This window comes from Electrona antarctica (assembly GCF_951216825.1).
Source record: "Electrona antarctica genome assembly, chromosome: 4".
Lineage (NCBI taxonomy): Eukaryota > Metazoa > Chordata > Actinopteri > Myctophiformes > Myctophidae > Electrona > Electrona antarctica.
This window is the reverse complement of record NC_136809.1, coordinates 11556398-11583465: the sequence shown is the minus strand read 5'-3', so window position 1 is coordinate 11583465 and position 27068 is coordinate 11556398. Positions and strand designations below refer to the sequence as shown.

The window sequence follows — 27068 nt, the reverse complement described above, 5'->3', positions numbered from 1 at the left end:
CCAAGCCATTCTACGTCTTTTTGTAAACTCGTCAATCTGGGTTCCTTGATGCTGTCTCCATGCTGGAAAGCTGAAAATCTAATTCCGTTTTCTGGCTCATTCCCTCGACGTGACCTGCTGTGGCACTTATTTACTGAGCAAGTCTGCACCATTGTGAGGTCAGTTTAAAAAAAGAATGTATACAAGCACACTGGATAGTCGCTCAATGTAAACAAACCAGACAAGTATGGCGGCCGCTACCACGTGACACAAAATGTTGACGCCCCCTCCAGGAGATTTTGGTACACACTATACTTGCTGGAGGAGTAATCATGTAACATTTTATTCCCAGCTTGATGAAGATTGTGTCAACACAAAGTGTATTATTAATATGTGAAGTGCATATTGCCCTACTATATTAATCATTGGTAAGTGGCCATGGTATCTGTCTGCACTGTGCAGTTACCATACAGTACCATGCATTATCTTTCAATAACCTTGAGTACCAGATGTGTTAAAGGGGCATTCCACTCATTTTCAACATTTTACTATGTCATTAATATACCTTAGAGCTGTTGTGTGGAAATAATAAAAAAGTCCCCCCATTCTGTGTTTCCTAGAACCAGAGGTCTGAAAATAAGTTAAAAAAATCACACCCGTGTGAACTGAGTGGTGCAGTGACGTCACACACTAACCATAGCAACCATGCTCACCTGTGCGTGGGGCCACGTACAGGTACACGGGTACAGACAAAGCTGGTTGTTGGAGTGGTTTGCACCACTCAAAAAAATCATTAACATGGTGAAACACATCTTGATGATGTCATCAAGATGTGTTTCACCATGTTAATGATTTTTGTCATACTTACAGTTCTAGGAAACACAGAATGGGGGGGACTTTTTATTATTTCCACACACAACAGCTCTAAGGTATATTAATGACATAGTAAAATGTTGAAAATGGGTGGTTTTCCCCTTTAAACCCTCCTGACACCAAATGGGTCAAACACCACATAGAAAGTATTTTGAATGCCCCTACCACTGGAAACTCCCGGGATTCCTGGGGCTCCAGGAACACCTGCGTCACCTACAAGACATGAAAAGACCTTTTTTTTCCTCCCGTCCACTTTTTCAGTATGACAAGATAATTGAGATGAACGTATAGTTTCCAAGTGCAGTGCTGACATCTTCTTGGCATATATAGATAAAACCATGACAAAAATCAGACTCAGTAGCTCTCACGGAAATGTCCTTTGGGAACAGTATTCAATTAGGCACGGGCAGCATTATAAACTCCTTAAGGCTTAAAGAGCAAGCAGCCTTCAACAGCGTAGTGACCCCACTGAGGATTTTTGTAGTCTAATAGACGTGTAAATGGCTATAAAAATGGTCTAAAAACTGTGGTATATATAGACGGTCTATATAGACCTTGATTAGCCAGGCTAATCAAGGTCTATATAGACCGTCTATATATAGACGTTGAAACAACGTTGTTTCAACGTCTAATCTAAGCCTAGACTGCTTTCATTTTTAGACTATTTTCACCCCAGTTTTTAGACGGTCATTTAGACGTTTAAAAGCCGAAAAATGCTCAGTGGGACCTGTCAAAACGGTGTCACTTTATAAACATGCCTATGTCACTTTATTGTTAGGAGGTGACAATAAGGAGTTCAATAGGAGGTGAGTGTGCTGCCAAAATCTTACAAACCATGATTATTGTTATTGAACCCTACTCTAGGGGTAACATTTGCTGAAAATATCTATGTACAAGCTCACAACGCGTTGCAGATCGGCTGAGAGATTTGGTGTAGACTAGAGGGTCACAAATAGCTAACCAAGAGTATTAGTTTCTTAAAGTTTACATTGCTTAAGGGGTTAAGTATTAGAAATAAAAGACCATTTTCATGTCTTATATTTAACACCTGTACCTTACCTTTTGGTCCTGGTGACGCCTGTGGGCCCTCGGGCCCTTGAGGACCCGGGGGACCACTAGTGCCTTCTGGTCCCTGATCTCCAGGGGGTCCTGGAGAGCCAGAGCCAGGCTGGCCTGGGTAACCTGTGATGAGAAGGGATTTGTTAAACCACTTAACAGTTTAAGGGCCCCAGACGGAGATCACCGTCAAGTTCAAGTTCACAGTCAGTTGCCCGATACGGAGATTAATGATCGCATCGCTCCACAGCCTAGGAGCGCTTGTTGCCCAATCCTCGGTGTTGCACAACAGTGACACGTCATCGAAAATGTTCCCTGCCTGTTTAGCGGACGACAACAAAAATCTTAAAACGTTCATAACTCGCAATCTAAATAATTCCGTCTAATTATGAAAAAAGATCCTGTGTTAGACGGCGCTCCGCGGTCCAGTCTGTTGTTAAATTGTAATAACAAAATAAAAAAGCAGATTTCAGTTATATAAACTCAGTGAGTTGCGGTGCTGTACTGCTCGAGATAAGGTTTCTTCCTTAACACTCTAGTCTCAGTGAGTTGCAGTGCTGTACTGCTTGAGATAAGGTTTCTTCCTTACCGACTCCTGTATCCCCTGGACTTCCTGGGAGGCCAGGCTGGCCTGGTTCACCTGGAGAGCAAATATATAATTATGTACACGTCATGTCACTGCCGCAGTCATTACATCCCGTCATTCTCAAACGTTTTCATTTCAAGGGCCCCCAGATTACGATGCATGATTAGGCCTTAGACAGCCATAACTCTGACAGTGTACAAGTGGAACCAAACGGACTCATAAGAGTCTGTTTGGTTCCACTTGTACACTCTCAAAGTTAGCAGTCATTTAGCTGGAACGCCCACCTGGAACCCGGCCTTTGAGAACCACTGCTTTAATAATCCTACTGTAACGAAGACTCTCACTTCTATTCATATCAGGAGGAGGGAGAGTTGGTCATTGGACATTAAGTACCAGGTCTTATTACTTAACTTAAGACGTGATCAATGCCATTTGGCTATTCTGAGTGGCCAAACAGCATTGAGCTATATAGAGCTTTGAGCTATTTTACACTACTATAAAATGAACAAAGCTCATTTTATGCCGTGGTGCCATGGGATCTGTACGCGGATCTGTCGCGGCTACAATAGATGATAGATTATTATTAAAAAATAATAATTTAATTTCCATTTCAGTTTTGCCACAAAGGCACTAATTAATATGCACGTTGTCTTACCTGGGCGTCCCCGTGGTCCACCATCACCTAAAAAACAAGCAAAGAGTTCTTAAGCCATTTTGACCTGAGATCAGATTCTAAAAATGTCTTCTACATCCTGACAGTTTTCTGAAAAAGCTATGTTTCTATGTCAGTCATTCTTCGATTTTTAAAAAATAGCAGTCCTACAAGCTTGTAGATCTGCTATTTTTCAATAGCTAAAGCACAACATAATGCTAACGCCCAAAATGGGTTAACCACTTATGCCCTATTTTATTTATATAAACCTCACAATGTGAGACAATGCGACCTTAGTGCTTCTCTTGACTGGTGGCATTAAAAATACTACAATTACAATGTGTTTTTGTATGGTATCGTGGGCCACCACTTTAACAGCCTGCCCATGGGAGTACAGATGTTTTTGTATCGTATCGTGGGCCACCACTTTAACAGCCTGCCCATGGGAGTACAGATGTTTTTGTATGGTATCGTGGGCCACCACTTTAACAGCCTGCCCATGGGAGTACAGATGTTCTTGTATCGTATCGTGGGCCACCATTTTAACAGCCTGCCCATGGGAGTACAGATGTTTTTGTATCGTATCATGGGCCACCACTTTAACAGCCTGCCCATGGGAGTACAGATGTTCTTGTATCGTATCGTGGGCCACCATTTTAACAGCCTGCCCATGGGAGTACAGATGTTTTTGTATGGTATCGTGGGCCACCACTTTAACAGCCTGCCCATGGGAGTACAGATGTTTTTGTATAGTATCGTGGGCCACCACTTTAACAGCCTGCCCATGGGAGTACATATGTTTTTGTATGGTATCGTGGGCCACCACTTTAACAGCCTGCCCATGGGAGTACAGATGTTTTTGTATCGTATCGTGGGCCACCATTTTAACAGCCTGCCCATGGGAGTACAGATGTTTTTGTATGGTATCGTGGGCCACCACTTTAACAGCCTGCCCATGGGAGTACAGATGTTTTTGTTTCGTATCGTGGGCCACCACTTTAACAGCCTGCCCATGGGAGTACAGATGTTTTTGTATCGTATCGTGGGCCACCACTTTAACAGCCTGCCCATGGGAGTACAGATGTTTTTGTATGGTATCATGGGCCACCACTTTAACAGCCTGCCCATGGGAGTACAGATGTTTTTGTATCGTATCGTGGGCCACCACTTTAACAGCCTGCCCATGGGAGTACAGATGTTTTTGTATGGTATCGTGGGCCACCACTTTAACAGCCTGCCCATGGGAGTACAGATGTTTTTGTATGGTATCGTGGGCCACCACTTAACAGCCTGCCCATGGGAGTGCTCTTTTTCCAACTCTGGCACATTTAACGTAACATTGTGGAAACTGAAATATTGATTGATGTGCATTGTCCAGATAAGTAAGTGAATGAATGAATGAATGAATGAATGAATGCATTTACTGTACAATTATACATTAGTCATCCAACAACACGACGGTCTGTTCTGTATTGTATTGTATTGTATTGTATTGTATTGTATTGTATTGTATTGTATTGTATTGTATTGTATGCACCTGTTGATCCCGTCGGGCCTGGGGGTCCCGGTAGGCCTGGAGGCCCAGCAAAGAAGGTTTCTGAAAGAAATAGTCCAGCAGTGTTAAAACCGATTCCCCTCCGAATGTAAATGGCAAAAATAAAATGTAAATGGTGCATTTATAATAGTGCCTTTATGCAAAACGCTTTACATTCATCCATTCACAACGGCAGAGGAAACCATACATCATTCGGGAGCAGTTATAGGTGGTCAGTGTTTCGCTCAAGGACACTTCGACACTAACCAGGGACGGATTAACCCCCACCAGGGCCCCCATAGCACGCCTGCACGCAACATTTACGTGTTATCATTTTTTTGACCAAAATTTAACAAAATCAATGGCTAATGAAGGGCCCCAGACGTCCTTTTCAGGGTGTCAAAGCTAGTACCCCGCGGGGTCCTTCCCTGAAGGGCCCCTGAGAGCCAAGGGCCCCTGGGCCATGGCCCCACTGGCTCATTTGTCCCTGACACTAACCCAAGCAAGCAGCTGCTCTATACTCCAGTGGTTCCCAAAGTGGGGTCCGAGGACCCCTAGGGGTCCTTGAGGGAGTTCCAGGGGGTCCCCAGCTAAATTATAGTTTGAAATGGACCCATAAGGGTCCATTTGGTTTTGAACCCAAATTCATCCATTTGTACACTCTCAGAGTTAAATTAACATAGATTTTACAATATAAATTGGGCGTCACAGAGATAGAAATGCCATTACATGGGGGTCTGTAGCATAATGCATGTCAAACTGGGGGTCCTTGACATTAAAAAGGTTGAGAATCACTGCTAGAGCCGTAAAGATCTTCTCTTTTGGGGGTCCCTGGCATGTCCGCGGGCTAATTAGTGTCAATTTGGGGGTCCTTGACATGAAAGAGTTTGGGAACCACTGCAATAAGCCTATCTCACAGAATTTCCCCGCCCCCCTAAATACGCCCCCTTTCGGGGTTAGTGGTGATAGCGTGACGTCACTCCATAGACGCTACATGTTAACAAAGGTAATTTAAGAAGTCTACAACTTTTGTTTTCTCAAGGTAAGGTTTGTTCTATCTGTTCGACCTGATTTACCATCTTGTTTGCTTCATAATAATATTGGTCTGTCACATTTTTACATTAGAAAATGTACTTAGATTCTCCAGAGAAAAAAACGTGTAAATGCTCATGTTAAAGTCACCACTATTTACCGGAAGTGGGCGTGGAAAGCGGGCTGTGAGATAGGCCTATAACCCAAGCAAGCAGCTGCTCCACTCTAGCCTGGAACAGCAGCTCTACCTCCTGATATGGAGTAATGTTTGTCACGTACCTGAGGTGGGTTCAAAGCTACCAGGTTCTCCTCTCTCCCCTGGGGCTCCAGGTGACCCAAGTCCTGCAAAACCATCCACTCATTTTGAAATGCATTTTAACGGCCGCTTGAACACTAACTTCCCTATTCTGGGGCTGACATTTGGCTAAAATTGCACATCTCCAAGGTAAAAGTTTTAAAAAGTGATAGGGTACCTAGTACAGAGCCCTGGGTGACTCCGGTCATCTAAGTCACTGTTCCCCAAACAGCAGGTCGGGACACATTTTTATGCCTTTATTTTTAGCTTGCTACATTTTGTTTTCTAATTATTATTATTGTTTCCTAAACATTTTCAAAAAACATTCCCAAAAAAAAAAAAAAAAATCAAATATGAATTCAACTATTTTTTGTCAGTCATTTCATGTAGAAATTAAAGACAAATCTAAGAAATTCCATGAATTAGAAAACAAATGTTTAAGATGTAGTGAAAATAGCAGATCTACAAGCTCACAACGCGGCACAAAGCAACCCGTTGTGAGCTTGCAGATCTGCTGTTTTGTTTCGTTTTGTTTGGGAACCACTGATCTACTCTAACTAAGTATATAGGGTTTAAGTGGTTAACCCATTTTGGGCGGGAGCCCCTTTTGGTGTTAGCAGTGGCGTGCACAGATAGACACTAGGGGGTGCCCTTTTGGCAATGTGCCCTTTTGGGAAAAAAAGGGGGAAAAAAAAAGTATTATTATTATTTTTATTTTTTTTGTACAGTATGTGGACCATGGTGACATTGATCAATCCTTGATAAAAAGCTTCTAATATATTATTTAGGCCCCAAAATCTATAAATATCACACTATTAAGACAACCGGCCGGTTCCACCGGCTGCACAAGGTGCCCTTTTTTCACTTGAGCACCTGCCCCTCTAAATGTCTGTGCACGCCACTGGGTGTTAGCATTATGTTATGCTTTAGCTATTGAAAAATAGCAGATCTACAAGCTCATAGCGCGCCACCGAGTGGCGCGCTACAAGCTTGTAGGTCTGCTATTTTAGAAAAATCGAAGAACGACTGACATAGAAACATAGCTTTTTCAGAAAACTGTCAGGATGTAGAAGACATTTTAGAATCTGATCTCAGGTCAACTCTTGAAGTGTGCTGTTCTCCTATCACCCTGTGTACACTACGTAGTACGTACTGCATGTACAGTATGCAATTTGTAAGACCTACCTCGATGAACTGAATACACAGAGGAACACAATGGAAACAAGGCCCTACTACTGACTTGTGTGTTATCCTTTCAACAATCGTTGTAAAATCGTACCACTGTACTATTTTGCAAACCCATTTTGACCTGAGATCAGATTCTAAAAATGTCTTCTACATCCTGACAGTTTTCTGAAAAAGCTATGTTTCTATGTCAGTCGTTCTTCGATTTTTCAAAAATAGCAGACCTACAAGCTCATGAGCTTGTAGATCTGCTATTTTTCAATAGCTAAAGCATAACGTAATGCTAACACCAAAAGGGGTTCCCGCCCAGAATGGGTTAATAAAGTATTCAATCAATCTGCCTACAGTATAGCTATTGTGTCGTTACAGTACATAATGATGTTTAATTACCTGGTCTACCTGGCTCTCCGGGAGACCCGCCGGGTCCAGGAGACCCCGAACCTGTAAAACAACCACTCATAAATCAAGTGTATGTTTGGTACTGTATGTAAATTGGTCCATCTCAAGGTTTTCTTTATGGTTACACCTTTGTGCATGGGCCAAGAAGAGTAACGCTATTTAGTTATGGTTCTCCAGACATTGCTGCAGCAATAATAGTAACTAGAAAAAGTGCCTTTCTGGGCACAGGTCTCCACCTGCAGGAGGATAGGAGTGTGTGTGTGATGTTTGGCAAAATGTTTAGGAGTAATATAAACGTGTTTTTTTGTTTGCAACAATTTTCTTCATTTTGTTGAGGAAATGCCGAGCCAGATCACTCATACGTAGCATCTCTGAGGATAGAATTCTGGATGAGCAGGACATTGCAGCCTGGTGGTTGTATACAGGGCAACAAAAATAAACAATGTGAAAAGGGTCTTCATACGCCTTTGATGGCAATTGGATGATTTGAGGCATTTTGGTCCAAAAATGTGTTTTGCAAAAATCCACCTTGTTGGTGGCGCTATAACAGGCCAATGTCAAAAGGATGGGATATATTCCTCAGCCTAGTAGGAAAGTGCGTGAAAGATTTCACATAAATTGCACACTGCGTTCATGATTTGAGGCTTTTTGTTCTAAACGGGCCAATCCTGCAAACTTTGAAAGCCAATTATAGCCAATTAGGATGGAATATGAAATATCGGACAGATCCGTGTTGAGCACATGACTATAGAGATACTGTGTAACGATTTGCGAGTTTTTTGGACAGAATCTGGAGGAGTAATAAAAGTCGGCCTCCTGGTGGCTGAGGTGTAATCAGTCTGGTGTCAGAGGCACTTGCCCTGTCGGGCAAGTACAGTAGGGGATTTATCCCCCAAACATCCTGTTTTTGCAACAAACGTTTAAATGTTTATAACATAAATATACAAGGACAATTATAATACACACAAAATAAATGAAGAATCACAAGCTATATGGTAGCTATAACCAATTTGTCAATTGGTTATAGGCCTCTTGTAGCCATCATGCAGTTATGTAAATATGCTTATATTTACCTGGTCTACCTGGCTCTCCAGGTGGCCCTTGGGGTCCAGGAGGACCTTCTTTAGATGCACCTAAAACATGAGGTTGGCTTAGGAAAGATCGTACCGTACAGACTAGATAAAGATCGTACCGTACAGACTAGATAAAGATCGTACCGTACAGACTAGATAAAGATCGTACCGTACAGACTAGATAAAGATCGTACCGTACAGACTAGATAAAGATCGTAGCGTACAGACTAGATAAAGATCATACCGTACAGACTAGATAAAGATCGTACAGTACAGACTAGATAAAGATCGTACCGTACAGACTAGATAAAGATCGTTATGTACAGACTAGATAAAGATCGTACCGTACAGACTAGATAAAGATCGTACCGTACAGACTAGATAAAGATCGTACCGTACAGACTAGATAAAGATCGTACCGTACAGACTAGATAAAGATCGTACCGTACAGACTAGATAAAGATCGTACCGTACAGACTAGATAAAGATCGTACCGTACAGACTAGATAAAGATCGTACCGTACAGACTAGATAAAGATCGTACCGTACAGACTAAATAAAGATCGTACCGTACAGACTAGATAAAGATCGTACCGTACAGACTAGATAAAGATCGTACCGTACAGACTAGATAAAGATCGTACCGTACAGACTAGATAAAGATCGTACCGTACAGACTAGATAAAGATCGTACCGTACAGACTAGATAAAGATCGTACCGATCGTACCGTACAGACTAGATAAAGATCGTACCGTACAGACTAGATAAAGATCGTACCGTACAGACTAGATAAAGATCGTACCGTACAGACTAGATAAAGATCGTACCGTACAGACTAGATAAAGATCGTACCGTACAGACTAGATAAAGATCGTACCGTACAGACTAGATAAAGATCGTACCGTACAGACTAGATAAAGATCGTACCATTTCCTTTTTATCCACATATATGCACATATATGAACCTGAATATGGCATAATATATGCAGCATAGGATAGAATATACTTTCCATATATTAATTCATTAATAGATCATATTATTGATGTATGTATTTTGTATTTTAGGTGTAATCAGTCTGGTGTCAGAGGCACTTGCCCGTCGGGCAAGTACAGTAGGGGATTTATCCCCCAAACATCATTTTTTTGCAACAAACTATTAAATGTTTATAACATAATATACAAGGACAATTTACACAAAAAAATGAAGAATCACAAGCTATATGGTAGCTATAACCAATTTGTCAATTGGTTATATAGCTCTTGTAGCCATCATGCAGTTATGTAAATATGCTTATATTTACCTGGTCTACCTGGCTCTCCAGGTGGCCCTTGGGATCCAGGAGGACCTTCTTTAGATGCACCTAAAACATGAGAGGTTGGCTTAGGAAAGATCGTACCGTACAGACTAGATATATCCCATCAAGATTGAAGGGATTTCTGAAGATTCCTCCAATTCAGTATTTAAGTCCGACGTCATTTTGTAGTGCTACGTTACGTCCGGGTCCAAGTGGCACCAGCTCCCGTCCGCATCTCATTGTAAATAGAATATCTAAACGCGTGAATCTTTTTACAATGACGTTATTTTTCAGAAAGGAAGCCATTGAGGGTTCAAATGGGTCTTAATGCTTCCAACTCGAGTAGAATTATTAATGTTTTGTACAAGTGTCCATGACAAAGAAAATATATGATGTGGAGACAATAAAGACTATTATTATCATTATTATTGAAGGTGGTAACAGTCCATTTGCTCAGTACAATATTTCGGGGGCATATTTAGAATGTGTGCACGCTTATGTTGAATCTAGTTTGCAATTAATGAGGACACAATGAAAGAAAATGGCGATAGTATTCTGTGTGGGGCAGACGGCCTGTCACAGCCAGATTTGGGAGAGCAGCAGCTTTGTTGTTGCGAGGAAAGCGGTAAAATTAGACTTTCGTGGTTGTTTTCGTCTCAGATTTAGTCCGATGGAGCGTCACAGTATAACTCTATGGGGACACAAAAGCGACACAAAAGTAGGACCCGGAAGTATCTCTGGATCTCATGTCACGGCTAAAATACTGAATTGTAGCCAATCCTTGAATTTATCTTAAATCAGTGGTTCTCAAAGTGGGGTCCAGTGACACCTAGGGGTCCTTGAAGGGGTTCCAGGGGGTCCCCAGAATTTTTGTTTTAATACATCATCACAATAATTTTTAACCACTATTTTTTTATATGTTGGCCATTAAAAAACTCGTGGCACGAGTGAGCTTGTACATCTGCTATTTTTGGAAAATGTTGAAAGTGATGGAAAATGTTCTTCCTGGGGGGTCCCTGGCACAAGACAGGCTTACTTGTGGACAGTGGACCCCACACAGCAATATATATATATATATACATAAATGTGGGTCCTTGACATGAAAAGAAATTGAGAACCACTGTCTTACATCATCGTAAAATGTCATTGTCAACCAACATACCCTCAGAGCCGGGCTCTCCAGAAGGCCCCGGAGGGCCTGGTGGACCGGGTGGTCCAGCCACTGACTTGAGTTCTGTTCAGAAAAAAAAACATGAAGTCACTGTGAGTGGACACTGGATAAAACATGAAGTCACTGTGAGTGGACACTGGATAACACATGAAGTCACTGTGAGTGGACACTGGATAAAACATGAAGTCACTGTGAGTGGACACTGGATAACACATGAAGTCACTGTGAGTGGACACTGGATAACACATGAAGTCACTGTGAGTGGACACTGGATAACACATGAAGTCACTGTGAGTGGACACTGGATAACACATGAAGTCACTGTGAGTGGACACTGGATAAAACATGAAGTCACTGTGAGTGGACACTGGATAACACATGAAGTCACTGTGAGTGGACACTGGATAACACATGAAGTCACTGTGAGTGGACACTGGATAACACATGGTGCAGTGAAGACATTGTATTACCATGTTGTCATTTGAAATGGACATAAGCCTGATTCTGTTGCTGTCGGGGCAGGAACCTACTATCTCATTTTTTCCCCTTAGATTAACGCTCTACTTTATCACACCACAGCGTCACACCAAAGTATCAACAGTAGCAGATCTGCAAGCGACGCGTTTCGAGCTTGTAGATCTGTTACTTTTGCAAAAAAAAAGAATAATCACTTTTGGAGATATGAAGTTTCCACAATGCTGGTCTCTAAACTGCCTCCCCCTGGCCAGCCGGGGCGCCTGATGGAGGGGAAAGGAACTGGTCGGAATAACGTGTTCCTTCCACGCGCTACGTCTGGCTGGGGAAACTCCCCCATGTCAGGTGAAAAGAAGCAGCTTGGACTCCTCATGCATAGAAGGAAGCATGAGGTCAGTCCGCTGAACCCCCAGTTTGGCAGAGGAAGTGTAGCGCCCAGGATTACATTCGATAATTGACACTGGGTGAAAAAAATGGGTTGCAAAATCGTGGGATAAAAATTTAGAAAAAAGAAGAAAAAAAGAAGTTTCCACCCCAACAGAGACTATTTATAGTTTGTTTCCACAGATTTACTCACTTCCAACCCGAGAGGTGCCGACGGTTCCGGTTCCGGGTTTACCAGGTTCGCCGGGTTTACCAGGCTCGCCGGGTTTGCCAGCCTCACCGGGTTTCCCAAGTCCACCCGGCTCTCCCTTCTCTCCTTTGTCTCCGGGATCTGCCCTGTCTCCCCTAGGACCTGGAATGAGAACGCCATTTCTTGTAAATTAACCTACAATCAAATTAATTATAATATCTGAAAATGATCTTCTTTCTGTGTGAGGTGGAAGAAAAGGTGAAGATTCAGGGGACACTAAACACTTTTAGGATTTCAGGAAAGCAAGGCTACAGTAGCCTATATTCCCTTGTGTACTCTGGGCAATAAGGCTACAGAGGATATGTCCTCAGAGAGGATATGTCCTCTCTGAGGACATATCCCTCACGTTTGAGTTAATAGTGCATAGTAACTAGTCTTACCAGATGACCCTGGGAGACCAGCAGGGCCGATGGGACCAGACAGACCGGGAGGTCCGGCCACACCCGGTGCTCCAGAAGGACCTGGAGCTCCGGGGATACCCACAGTACCGGAACCAGCTGGAGAGAGACAGGTGAGGGCCATTAGCAGCAATAATACACTAAACAGTGCCTCTGGGCTTAAAGGAGTAGTTCACCATTTTCTAACCACTACACACCACATGAAGCACTAAATTCATGGAGATGTTTTTTGTCAAATTCCTAAGTCAATAATTAAAAGGTAAGGGTATGTGGTATTTTTTGGTTAAAACAAAAATGTTTTTTGTTAAAAGGTAAAATCACTATATTCTGATAGTAATCATGTGCAATTGATAGAGAATTGATTGGAATTTGCATTCACAGTATGTAGAATGGGTACAGTTCAACAAAGTACAGGTCAATACAAAAACTGCTAAACCAGAAAAAGCACTAAGACTTGTTTACATCAGGGTCCTCCATTTTGAATTCATCAGAACATTTAAAGACGTACAAAATAAATATACACTTCTATGCAACAAAATAAATCATCATATAGAGAGGGTATGCGCATGCATAAAGTGAGTGGCAAAGTGAGTGGCAATAAAGTGAGTGGCAATAAAGTGAGTGGCAAAGGGAGTGGCAATAAAGTGAGTGGCAATAAAGTGAGTGGCAATAAAGTGAGTGGCAATAAAGTGAGTGGCAAAGTGAGTGGCAATAAAGTGAGTGGCAATAAAGTGAGTGGCAATAAAGTGAGTGGCAAAGTGAGTGGCAATAAAGTGAGTGGCAATAAAGTGAGTGGCAAAGTGAGTGGCAATAAAGTGAGTGGCAATAAAGTGAGTGGCAATAAAGTGAGTGGCAATACAGTGAGTGGCAAAGTGAGTGGCAATAAAGTGAGTGGCAATAAAGTGAGTGGCGAAGTGAGTGGCAAAGTGAGTGGCAATAAAGTGAGTGGCAATAAAGTGAGTGGCAATAAAGTGAGTGGCGAAGTGAGTGGCAAAGTGAGTGGCAATAAAGTGAGTGGCAAAATGAGTGGCAATAAAGTGAGTGGCAATAAAGTGAGTGGCAATAAAGTGAGTGGCAAAGTGAGTGGCAATAAAGTGAGTGGCAATAAAGTGAGTGGCAAAGTGAGTGGCAATAAAGTGAGTGGCAAAGTGAGTGGCAAAGTGAGTGGCAATAAAGTGAATGGCAAAGTGAGTGGCAATAAAGTGAGTGGCAAAGTTAGGTTAATGTTGATTAACGTCAGCAGTGTTGTTTTTGTCGACTAAAACTAAGACGAAAAGTGTTCGTCGACTGCCTTTTTTCACTGACGAAAACTAAATGGAAACTAAATGAAAATTAAACTATTATGACTAAAACTAGGCTAAATGTATTAACAATTTCGTCTACAGATAAAAACTAGACTAAAATGTTAGGAAGGGACTAGTGGATAAGAGATCCAATGTAATTTTACACTTGGTTGCATGCTGAAAATAGCAGATCTACAAGCTCACAAAGTGCCGCGTGCTGTGATCTTGTAGATCGGCTATTTGCAAGTGTAAAATGAGCCATATGAGTACTTTAAATGCTTTGTATGAGGTATAAAGTACAGCAGCCTTGTGTTCATAAAACAGAAAGATTGGGTATTGGGCAAGACTGACGTTATGTATCTTTCAGGACCTTTCACTGCTTAGTCTCTACCATTACTCAATGGCTCTGGTCTCAGCCACCGCGGTGGATATTTTGACTTCAGGTTTGTTTCAGGTAAATTATGATGTAAGTCTTGCCAGCCAAGTCTATGGACTTTAATTTTTGTGTGTCGCATGAAAACATCAACACGCCCCAGGAATGTCCATTTTTACCTGCATTGATGACTTTACCAGGGTCTCCTGCTTGGCCTGTCAACAAACGGAATATTATTTTAGGAACGTGTAATTCTTGCCAACTTGACCACTTGAACCCCAACACCAGAAACAGCCTATCTACAAGCTTGTAGATCTGCTATTTCTGACGAAGAGATTGGCTGTAGAAGGAAATAACAGCAGAGAGAAGAATTGTAACTCAAATCCGTTTCACTAAGAATAGAGGGTTTAAGTTTAAATTATACTCCATCAGTTTCAGTATGAAAGGTACAGTATACAAAATAAGCTTTAGAGGGACGGTAGTCTCGCGTAGCCAGACCACTATTTCACAATCTCCAAATGCTATAGAGCGTTGCAGTCCCGCCCCCTACCATGGACCAGGAAATGATTCTCCGTTCATTTTCCTCATAGACATTTCAGAAAGTATTTATTTAAAGACGTTTACGCCGCGGACCAAGCCAACTCGAGTCGTGACAAATCATGACAACAAACACAATTTTTGGGGCCGAAAAAATTATTAGAAAGAAGAAAAAAACGGCAGGTTACAACACTTTTTTTGTTGTTTTTCTTCTTTGTAATTATTTGATTGGTCCAAAATATTGTTTGTGTTGTCATGAGTTGTCACGACTCGAGTTGGCTTTGTCCGTGGCGTAACCGTCTTTAAATAAATACTTTTTGAAATGTCTATGGGAAAAATGCATTGGGATTAATTTCCTGGTCCATGGTAGGGGCGGGACTGCGACGCTCTATAGAGTCTGGACCTACACCTACCGAAATCCGAGTAAGGAAGCTGGCATTTTCGTTCTCAAAAATATATTTTTTAAATATCTTTACATTTATTTATTTTTAATATCCATTTCTGCTAAGCAGCAAGCTTATATTTAGGATGAATTTGCGCGACTGTGAAGACGAAACGAAAGTGGGGAGGAGGCTTCATTTATGCTGCATTGCCGCTTGCTCATGATCAGAGCTTCCGTGCTCCAGACTGTTGCTCATGATCAGAGCTTCCGTGCTCCAGACTGTTGCTCATGATCAGAGCTTCCGTGCTCCAGACTGTATGACCGGAAACATTTGAAAATTGTGGGAGGCAACAGTCTGGCAACGTGAGACTAGAGGGCCTTCCGCCTGTCTGTGCAAGTGTGCATATAGTTGGGTGCCACCGATATTGTCCCTTATTATTTGACCCATTTAGGCCTGACCTCAAAATTTTAAAAAATCCTTCTAAATCCTCCAGTTTTCTGAAATAAATATTTTCACGATTTTTCAAAAATAGCAGACCTACAAGCTCGTAGAGCGCCACTCGGTGGCGCGCTATGAGCTTGTAGATCTGCTATTTTTCAATAGCTAAATTATAACAATGTTTAAAACACCAAAAGGGGTTCCCGCCCAAAATGGGTTAACTGTCCTTTTGCGCAGATCACGCAAACCTCAGCAAAAAGAAAAAGACAATATCGATGGCCTCCAACTGTAACCATCTATCAGTCCCTCTCATTTGTCAAAACGATACATTAATCAAATAAGAATATCAAAATCAAGTGATATGCCCACTCTCATCACTTAGGACAGTATAGAAAACTCTACCTTTGGTACCAGGCAGCCCTGGATTACCAGCAATACCTGTGGAAGAGGATCACATTAATATACAACAAGAGAACAATCAAACTCCAATTAAAACAATACTACTTGATATCCATGTTATACGGGTCATACCTGGGGGTCCTTGAAGTCCAGGGATGCCTATGGGGGGGATATACAATGGTAGATAGTTTAGACCAAGAGCTCTCAAACCACCTCAAATCAAGACATTTGGTGTCTCACTGGGACCCAAACTTACATAAATACATTGTAAGTATTGTACATCGTTGCTTTCAAACTTTTTGTGTTTTTAACTTTTTTGTTTTTTGTACATTAATGCCCAACATGATCATACTACAGCGTCACACAAAGTTCCAAATCTACAAGCTCTGTTACTTTTGCTGTTTTTAAAATTTGAATCCTGAACAGTTAACAGTAGTTTTGGACACAATGAGGTTTCCACCCGACAGAGACGATATTTAAATAAGATACACATCACCGTCCTAAAGGGTACCGTCCTAAAGTCGGCTCTTCGGTGCTACTGAAAATCTCTGACGAGCCGAAATCATTTCGGCACTAAAATAGGAGTATGAATCGCGCCTTAGATTCCATGCGCGGACAGAATAAGCTGTCTTTTGCGTCATTTCGGGGTTTTTAGACAGCTGGTGGATGGAACAGCAGCTCCACCCACGCGGCAGGTTGCCAGATTCCCGGAAAAGCTTGCCCCAGTGGCATTCTGCCGCGTGGGTGGAGCTTCATTTCCATCCACCAGCTGTCTAAAAACACAGAAATTACGCAAAATACAGCTTCCTTTGGCCACGCATGGAAGTTCAAGTGTGCCCAGGCTGTCTGCAGGCCAAAGCTTACGTCGTTGTGATCTCACTGATCACATGACTCCAAGTTCTAGACCTCCACTTGTAGGCTAAACAGAAGGAGGGGACTTTCTTATTATTTCCACACAACTCTAAGTAATATTAATGACATATAGTTCAATGTTGAAAATGAGTGGTATTCCCCCTTTTTTTTTAGAAAGCCTTAGAAAACATTTTTATTGTAGTTTTTTTATTTTAAAATTCAGAAAATCCTCTGAAAAATGCTGGAAAAAGAAAAGAAAACAAGGAATCAATCAAAGTCGTGACGTGGGTTCCATGTTTGTAAAGTTGATTTTAAACACACATGTCAATCATGAGTCTGATTGGTCAATCTAAACCTGTGTTACCTGGAAGGCCTACGTCTCCAGGAGGCCCTGTGTGTCCTCTCACACCTGGCAGCCCAGTAGGACCCTGCTCACCTGAAACACACACACGTCACACACACACACACGCACGCACGCATGCATAATCATAGCAACATGAGTTAGACTTTAATATAGCCCTAGCCCCTCCTATATACAGGTTAAATTAAAAACGCCATTAAAATGGACAGAGTTTCATGTTTGTTTAGTCTGATAATAGAGGGTATGCGTATGCATAAAATGAATGGCAAATCCAGTGGCAAAGTGACTTTGTTTAATGCAATCAGATAGGACGTTTCTGTTAGGATGTATGGGCTGTCAAGGCCAGAAAGGACCTTTCTGTTTGGATGTATGGGCTGTCAAGGCCAGAAAGGACTTTTCTGTTCGGATGTATGGGCTGTCAAGGCCAGAAAGGACTTTTCTGTTTGGATGTATGGGCTGTCAAGGCCAGAAAGGACCTTTCTGTTAGGATGTATGGGCTGTCAAGGCCAGAAAGGACCTTTCTGTTTGGATGTATGGGCTGTCAAGGCCAGAAAGGACCTTTCTGTTTGGATGTATGGGCTGTCAAGGCCAGAAAGGACCTTTCTGTTCGGATGTATGGGCTGTCAAGGCCAGAAAGGACCTTTCTGTTTGGATGTATGGGCTGTCAAGGCCAGAAAGGACCTTTCTGTTTGGATGTATGGGCTGTCAAGGCCAGAAAGGACCTTTCTGTTTGGATGTATGGGCTGTCAAGGCCAGAAAGGACTTTTCTGTGGCCAGAAAGGACTTTTCTGTTTGGATGTATGGGCTGTCAAGGCCAGAAAGTAGTGCTTTGCTGCTCCCGCATAACTTCCCGGAATGATGATGATGTCACGCGCATACCCTCTATTACGTCATAAAAATCACTTCAAATGCTCTTTCATCTTAATGACCCAAAATAGCCAATCTACAAACTCACAACACGTCGCAGCGCGACGTGTTGCGACCTTGTAGATCTGCAATTTCCAGTGCGCAGCATGCTTTCACAGAAGACACGCTGGCTTCTATGGAATCCAAATTATTGTGGCGACTGAGAACTTTAACCCATTCTGGGCGGGAACCCCTTTGTGTTTTAAGCATTATGTTATACTTTAGCTATTGAAAAATATATTTTTGAAAAATCATGAAAATGTGGCGCAAATCTTTGAATATATATTCTAATATATACGTTTTTAACTCAAATCTTTGCTTCTGGGGGGTCCCTGGAACAACATATTTTTAGATGGGGTTCGGCAGCCAACTACATATAATTTTGGGGTTCCTTGACATGAAAATGTTTGAGAATGACTGACATAGAAACATGAGGTTTTTCAGAAAACTGTCAGGATTTAGACGACATTGTAGAATCGTAGAATCGTGTAGAAGCTATCTGCTTACCCACGGGTCCTTTAGGTCCCTTATCTCCAGATGGGCCTTGTGCTCCATTTTGTCCCGGTTCACCTGCAGTGACAATTGAGATCAAAGAGCAAATACAATATCTCTGCTGTCGGGAAGAAACCACCTAACTCCAATTTTTTTCCGAAAATGAAAAATAATAATATTTTTTTAGGAAATGAAGAAAACAAAGCAATACTGCCTCATCAAAGTTGGTGTTGTGACTTTTTATATTGTCAATTACTTGTGAGGGGGAGAGGTGGTGGAGTTAGTTGTTTTAGCAGACAGTTGGAGGGTCCAATGGAGTTAAGAGGTTTTGTCCGAAGCGCTTTTTAATACTTTTCATTGGTTCAATATTTTCGAAACAACACACACACACACACACACACACACACACACACACACACACACACACACACACACACACACACACACACACACACACACACACACACACACACACACACACACACACACACACACACACACACACACATTTTGTCACTGTATATTTGCACATAGGATAAATTTGTCCTATTAGGAGAATTGGGCGCTAACACACCAAATGCCCGGGGGTTCTTTAATCCATTAAATCAGAGCACCCATCGATTTATAGCGACGGAGCACATTTAGCGATGGACCAGGCGCTATCCCGGATGTAGCTGAAGTAGCTTGATGTAGCCAGAGTAATATAGTAAGAGAGTGGTGACACTAGCGTTGACTCCCATTGTAACAATGGAAAGTGCTCATTCTATCTCAATGGGATAGTTCCAGCCAAAGGAGCAATGTATGGAACTACAGCCCTATAGGCACCCGCTTTGCGACGAGATCAAAGCGTGTCCCTACTTTCCTACTCTACACTCTGGACGCGACTAGCGAAGGGACCGCAATGGGCCGTCTAACACATAATCTTTGCTTAGAATTGGACGGAATGATTTAGATCAAGAGTTATTCACGTTTTGGGTGGGAGGGGGGGGGGGGGGGTACTTGGGAGTAGGGGTAATACTGGTGGGGTTTTCTTTTAAAAAAAGAGTTATTCATGTTTTAAGATTTTCGGTCTCATCGGCTAAAATGGGGGGGAGGACATTTTCGATGACGTCCCACCGGGAAATAACATCGAATGTTACACAACAGACGGTCCCAGCCTGTGGAGCGATGCGATCAGTTTTGATATCTCCGTCGTTTTATCAATCTCCGTCCTGAGCACTGGGCGTTACTAATTGATTGAACAGAGAACACACGGACCTGGGGGGAGAACCGGGGGACATTCCCAGACCACCTCTCTACCCATTCAGCTATGGCCACCCCTCCATTCTTTGAATGGTCAAACAGGGCTAGTCAGGGCAATTTTATAGCCTAATACAAGTCACTCAACATTTACAACTTAAACATCAATCCATGAATAAATGATCAAATCCTACTAATAGCACAGACCTGCTGGTCCACGTTGACCCTTCTCTCCATGATCTCCTTTGACTCCTTGTGTCCCTGGTGTCCCTCTGTCACCTAGAGTGTTAGAAGATGACAATGACAAAGCACATTTATGGTACAAACAAAATGCTAACATTTAGCACAGAGCAAATTTCTATTCTTCAAAATGTTCTCTCTTTATTTTCAGAAATAGCAAACATAGATCTACAAGCTCACAACACAAAGTATATAGGGGCTTAAACTGGTCAAGAGAACCCTGATTTTGCCTACTAGAATACTGCATTGATTTAGTAAACGTTTCCAACCTTTTGTTCCAGGAGCCCCTGCTTCACCTCGGAAGCCTTGTTGTCCAGGAGTGCCTGCGGGCAAAATTGCAACAAACTCAGAAGAACGCCACTGACAAATAAGTGGCAACAGACTAAATATGACACGCATGTGATGTGTGCTTACCAGGGATCCCCATAGCACCCTGCGCGCCCACGTCACCTAAACCCGATAGAGAACATGTGTTATCATCCTGATCTTCTTTGTCTCTAAACAAACGCAACTTGACCTTTGACCTTACCTTTAGGTCCCATCGATCCAGCGAGGCCAGCAGGACCAGGACTTCCTGGTTCACCAGGGGATCCTGTCCAAAACCCAAGTAACAAGATCACACACTGAACACATCCACACATTCATTTCCATATGCTTATTATAGCCTACACTGTATAATATGATATGATGTGTCATATGTGAAATAAATCTACCTTTGTCTCCTTTCTCTCCAAATCCTGGAGGTCCAGTCTCCCCACGGGGTCCCATTACGCCCTCACGGCCCCTTTGCCCTGATGGGCCCTCACCGCCAGGTTCACCTATAGTTGTCAAGGACAGGTGCGTTGACACCACAAAGTGTTCATCAAGTACCGTCAGTACCATGTGGCCCTGAAACTATATACGCTGCATCCGAGGTGATGCTTTCATATTCAAAATCACTTTTTTTAAGCCCCGCTAGCGGTCAGACACTAAAGCCCAAACCACACCAAATGCAACTCATTGAGTTTCAATGAGTTGCATTGGTGTGGTCTACCTTAAAAAACGTTTTGTCCCAACCCGACCCTTTGGTGTGGTTTGGGCTTAATGCTGCAATGGCAGAGCAGTGACAAAAGCTGCAAAACAAAAAATAAAATGTGGTCAGCTATTTACCTAAAGTAAAACATTAGTCAAAAACACAAAATGCAAGCTCTTGTAGATCGGCTATTTTCAGCAAAGAGATTTGGTGTAGATGGAGAAAAGGAGCTGGCCAAATGAAGTATACAAACCCCTGGCGGAACAAAATACTGAAGGTTTAAAATAACTGAACTTAAACTCAACACAAGTGAACAGAACATTACCTGCACTTCCCTTTGGTCCCCTTTGTCCTTCTCCTCCAGGGTGACCCATCTGACCAGGAGGACCTGGAGAAACAAACCAAAACATATTGATAGGTATTATACAGATTGAAGGAGTCCATTTATTTAGTCAGCAAAATATAAGGGTTTGGGTCATTCTTACCTGGTAGGCCAGGGAAGCCATTTTCACCTGAAAAAACAGGATGTTTAGTTGTGCTGCCATGCTATTGCAAATTTATTGCATGATGTGATATGAATTACATTCCATGGGGTAAGTAAGTGTTCTGCATTACTGAAGTCTTTAAAACATGCACAGTGTTCTGCATTACTGAAGTCTTTAAAACATGCACAGAGTTCTGAATTACTGAAGTCTTTAAAACATGCACAGTGTTCTGCATTACTGAAGTCTTTAAAACATGCAGTGTTCTGCATTACTGAAGTCTTTAAAACATGCACAGTGTTCTGCATTACTGAAGTCTTTAAAACATGCACAGAGTTCTGCATTACTGAAGTCTTTAAAACATGCAGTGTTCTGCATTACTGAAGTCTTTAAAACATGCAGTGTTCTGCATTACTGAAGTCTTTAAAACATGCAGTGTTCTGCATTACTGAAGTCTTTAAAACATGCACAGTGTTCTGCATTACTGAAGTCTTTAAAACATGCACAGTGTTCTGCATTACTGAAGTCTTTAAAACATGCACAGAGTTCTGCATTACTGAAGTCTTTAAAACATGCGCAGTGTTCTGCATTACTGAAGTCTTTAAAACATGCAGTGTTCTGCATTACTGAAGTCTTTAAAACATGCAGTGTTCTGCATTACTGAAGTCTTTAAAACATGCACAGTGTTCTGCATTACTGAAGTCTTTAAAACATGCGCAGTGTTCTGCATTACTGAAGTCTTTAAAACATGCACAGTGTTCTGCATTACTGAAGTCTTTAAAACATGCACAGAGTTCTGCATTACTGAAGTCTTTAAAACATGCAGTGTTCTGCATTACTGAAGTCTTTAAAACATGCAGTGTTCTGCATTACTGAAGTCTTTAAAACATGCAGTGTTCTGCATTACTGAAGTCTTTAAAACATGCAGTGTTCTGCATTACTGAAGTCTTTAAAACATGCAGTGTTCTGCATTACTGAAGTCTTTAAAACATGCACAGTGTTCTGCATTACTGAAGTCTTTAAAACATGCAGTGTTCTGCATTACTGAAGTCTTTAAAACATGCAGTGTTCTGCATTACTGAAGTCTTTAAAACATGCAGTGTTCTGCATTACTGAAGTCTTTAAAACATGCACAGTGTTCTGCATTACTGAAGTCTTTAAAACATGATCAGTGTTCTGCATTACTGAAGTCTTTAAAACATGCAGTGTTCTGCATTACTGAAGTCTTTAAAACATGCAGTGTTCTGCATTACTGAAGTCTTTAAAACATGCACAGTGTTCTGCATTACTGAAGTCTTTAAAACATGCACAGTGTTCTGCATTACTGAAGTCTTTAAAACATGCAGTGTTCTGCATTACTGAAGTCTTTAAAACATGCAGTGTTCTGCATTACTGAAGTCTTTAAAACATGCAGTGTTCTGCATTACTGAAGTCTTTAAAACATGCAGTGTTCTGCATTACTGAAGTCTTTAAAACATGCACAGTGTTCTGCATTACTGAAGTCTTTAAAACATGTGCAGTGTTCTGCATTACTGAAGTCTTTAAAACATGCAGTGTCTGCATTACTGAAGTCTTTAAAACATGCAGTGTCTGCATTACTGAAGTCTTTAAAACATGCAGTGTCTGCATTACTGAAGTCTTTAAAACATGCACAGTGTTCTGCATTACTGAAGTCTTTAAAACATGCAGTGTCTGCATTACTGAAGTCTTTAAAACATGTGCAGTGTTCTGCATTACTGAAGTCTTTAAAACATGCAGTGTCTGCATTACTGAAGTCTTTAAAACATGCAGTGTCTGCATTACTGAAGTCTTTAAAACATGCACAGTGTTCTGCATTACTGAAGTCTTTAAAACATGCAGTGTCTGCATTACTGAAGTCTTTAAAACATGCACAGTGTTCTGCATTACTGAAGTCTTTAAAACATGCACAGTGTTCTGCATTACTGAAGTCTTTAAAACATGCACAGTGTTCTGCATTACTGAAGTCTTTAAAACATGCAGTGTCTGCATTACTGAAGTCTTTAAAACATGCACAGTGTTCTGCATTACTGAAGTCTTTAAAACATGCACAGAGTTCTGCATTACTGAAGTCTTTAAAACATGCAGTGTTCTGCATTACTGAAGTCTTTAAAACATGCACAGAGTTCTGCATTACTGAAGTCTTTAAAACATGCAGTGTTCTGCATTACTGAAGTCTTTAAAACATGCACAGTGTTCTGCATTACTGAAGTCTTTAAAACATGCACAGTGTTCTGCATTACTGAAGTCTTTAAAACATGCACAGAGTTCTGCATTACTGAAGTATTTAAAACATGCACAGTGTTCTGCATTACTGAAGTCTTTAAAACATGCACAGAGTTCTGCATTACTGAAGTCTTTAAAACATGCAGTGTTCTGCATTACTGAAGTCTTTAAAACATGCAGTGTTCTCCATTACTGAAGTCTTTAAAACATGCAGTGTTCTCCATTACTGAAGTCTTTAAAACATGCAGTGTTCTCCATTACTGAAGTCTTTAAAACATGCAGTGTTCTGCATTACTGAAGTCTTTAAAACATGCAGTGTTCTGCATTACTGAAGTCTTTAAAACATGCAGTGTTCTGCATTACTGAAGTCTTTAAAACATGCAGTGTTCTGCATTACTGAAGTCTTTAAAACATGCACAGTGTTCTGCATTACTGAAGTCTTTAAAACATGCACAGTGTTCTGCATTACTGAAGTCTTTAAAACATGCAGTGTTCTGCATTACTGAAGTCTTTAAAACATGCACAGTGTTCTGCATTACTGAAGTCTTTAAAACATGCACAGTGTTCTGCATTACTGAAGTCTTTAAAACATGCGCAGTGTTCTGCATTACTGAAGTCTTTAAAACATGCAGTGTTCTGCATTACTGAAGTCTTTAAAACATGCAGTGTTCTGCATTACTGAAGTCTTTAAAACATGCAGTGTTCTGCATTACTGAAGTCTTTAAAACATGCAGTGTTCTGCATTACTGAAGTCTTTAAAACATGCAGTGTTCTGCATTACTGAAGTATTTAAAACATGCACAGTGTTCTGCATTACTGAAGTCTTTAAAACATGCAGTGTTCTGCATTACTGAAGTCTTTAAAACATGCACAGTGTTCTGCATTACTGAAGTCTTTAAAACATGCAGTGTTCTGCATTACTGAAGTCTTTAAAACATGCACAGTGTTCTGCATTACTGAAGTCTTTAAAACATGCAGTGTTCTGCATTACTGAAGTCTTTAAAACATGCACAGTGTTCTGCATTACTGAAGTCTTTAAAACATGCAGTGTTCTGCATTACTGAAGTCTTTAAAACATGCACAGTGTTCTGCATTACTGAAGTCTTTAAAACATGCAGTGTTCTGCATTACTGAAGTCTTTAAAACATGCGCAGTGTTCTGCATTACTGAAGTCTTTAAAACATGCACAGAGTTCTGCATTACTGAAGTCTTTAAAACATGCACAGTGTTCTGCATTACTGAAGTATTTAAAACATGCACAGTGTTCTGCATTACTGAAGTCTTTAAAACATGCAGTGTTCTGCATTACTGAAGTCTTTAAAACATGCACAGAGTTCTGCATTACTGAAGTCTTTAAAACATGCACAGTGTTCTGCATTACTGAAGTCTTTAAAACATGCACAGTGTTCTGCATTACTGAAGTCTTTAAAACATGCACAGAGTTCTGCATTACTGAAGTCTTTAAAACATGCAGTGTTCTGCATTACTGAAGTCTTTAAAACATGCAGTGTTCTGCATTACTGAAGTCTTTAAAACATGCAGTGTTCTGCATTACTGAAGTCTTTAAAACATGCAGTGTTCTGCATTACTGAAGTCTTTAAAACATGCAGTGTTCTGCATTACTGAAGTCTTTAAAACATGCAGTGTTCTGCATTACTGAAGTCTTTAAAACATGCAGTGTTCTGCATTACTGAAGTCTTTAAAACATGCAGTGTTCTGCATTACTGAAGTCTTTAAAACATGCGCAGTGTTCTGCATTACTGAAGTCTTTAAAACATGCAGTGTTCTGCATTACTGAAGTCTTTAAAACATGCAGTGTTCTGCATTACTGAAGTCTTTAAAACATGCAGTGTTCTGCATTACTAAAGTCTTTAAAACATGCGCAGTGTTCTGCATTACTGAAGTCTTTAAAACATGTGCAGTGTTCTGCATTAGAAAGATAGCAAAAAATACACCAACCAGTGGCAACCACTAACCTTTTGTTCCCGGCAGGCCTTGATCACCTACAGAAAAATGATGACATTGATGATAGACAAAAGTTAATGAAAGAGGAAAACTTACACTGTGAAAATGTGTTTCCCTCAATGACCCATATCTTATTTTTATTGGACGATACCTTTATGCCCTGGCTCTCCTTTTTCCCCCTTCAGTGAATGTGCGAGTGCTTCTGCAAAATGAAACATTTAATTTTTAATTAAGCCACAGACAGACAGACAGACAGACAGACAGACAGACAGACAGACAGACAGACAGACAGACAGACAGACAGACAGACAGACAGACAGACAGACAGACAGACAGACAGACAGACACATGGAATAAATAATGCTAAATAAAATCTCATGACGGAAATCAGATTAGGATTTTGGTCATTCCGAGTCTGTGATTTGTGAAACAGCATGAACCTTTCCTAAACAATGAACTAATATGTAGGACTGTGACGTTTAGATGCTATCATTCTATTTTTCTAGATTGAGGCTTTAATTTTATAAAAATTGTGTTTTCTATTTCTAGTTTGACCACTTCAAATACTCTTTCATCTCTAACTAATAACTGACAATAGCCGATCTACAAGCTCACAACACGTCGCAGCGCGACGTGTTGTGAGCTTGTAGATCGGCTATTTTCTGCACAAGAAGATGCTTCTGTAGAATCCATACTGGCTGCTGTGGAATGCCAACGACAGAAATCAGTGGTGTGTGGCTGGGAACTTGAATCCGTGCGGACAGATGTAGTACCTCTTACAGCATCCGAGCGGAGCTCAGCCCTGACCAGTTGCTGGACAGCCCTCTGCAGAGCAGCGCTGTCCGGGCCCAGTCCTCCCCCTCCCCCTCCTCCTCCCGTCCTGCCGGCCCCCAGGTTGACCCCATTGTCCGAGCGGGTGATGGTGGAGCCGGCGGAACTCGGGTCCACGTATGCCGACTCCAGCGGGTCGATGATGTTGATGGCCGACGAAGAGGAGTAGCGGCTGGCGCTGGCCGACGCAGCAGCACCCGTGGCGGCCTCCAGCGTCTCCACGCGGTTCCTGAGACGCTTGACCTCTTCGGCTACGTCGAGGAGGGGGAAACAAACAGGGCATGAGAGGAGAGAAGAACAGGTGACCTATGCTGTAAATTCTGATGTGTTAACCCAGTGTTTTTATATTTTTATATAAAAAATAAAATACAAATTAAATAATGTTGCAATGTAT

At 41.5% G+C, this 27068-nt stretch overlaps 1 protein-coding gene across 1 annotated transcript in view; it reads right to left on the bottom strand.

The window, feature by feature from the left end:
• Positions 1-27068, bottom strand: part of LOC306921146 (uncharacterized protein) — a 66224-nt gene that overhangs the window by 22544 nt on the left and 16612 nt on the right. Inside the window, exons 15-41 of the mRNA XM_079498257.1 lie at positions 26617-26925; positions 25995-26045; positions 25855-25881; positions 21638-21664; positions 21478-21540; positions 20854-20958; positions 20670-20732; positions 20555-20590; positions 20410-20463; positions 20108-20179; positions 18677-18739; positions 17267-17338; positions 16183-16209; positions 16054-16089; positions 14473-14508; positions 12620-12736; positions 12183-12341; positions 11123-11194; positions 9967-10026; positions 8665-8724; positions 7583-7633; positions 5992-6054; positions 4684-4743; positions 3150-3176; positions 2498-2548; positions 1912-2034; positions 1018-1065 (exon numbers count right to left, since the gene is read on the bottom strand). Coding sequence (XP_079354383.1) covers positions 1018-1065; positions 1912-2034; positions 2498-2548; positions 3150-3176; positions 4684-4743; positions 5992-6054; positions 7583-7633; positions 8665-8724; positions 9967-10026; positions 11123-11194; positions 12183-12341; positions 12620-12736; positions 14473-14508; positions 16054-16089; positions 16183-16209; positions 17267-17338; positions 18677-18739; positions 20108-20179; positions 20410-20463; positions 20555-20590; positions 20670-20732; positions 20854-20958; positions 21478-21540; positions 21638-21664; positions 25855-25881; positions 25995-26045; positions 26617-26925 — 1932 coding nt within the window. The remainder of the gene's footprint in view (positions 1-1017; positions 1066-1911; positions 2035-2497; positions 2549-3149; positions 3177-4683; positions 4744-5991; positions 6055-7582; positions 7634-8664; positions 8725-9966; positions 10027-11122; positions 11195-12182; positions 12342-12619; positions 12737-14472; positions 14509-16053; positions 16090-16182; positions 16210-17266; positions 17339-18676; positions 18740-20107; positions 20180-20409; positions 20464-20554; positions 20591-20669; positions 20733-20853; positions 20959-21477; positions 21541-21637; positions 21665-25854; positions 25882-25994; positions 26046-26616; positions 26926-27068) is intronic.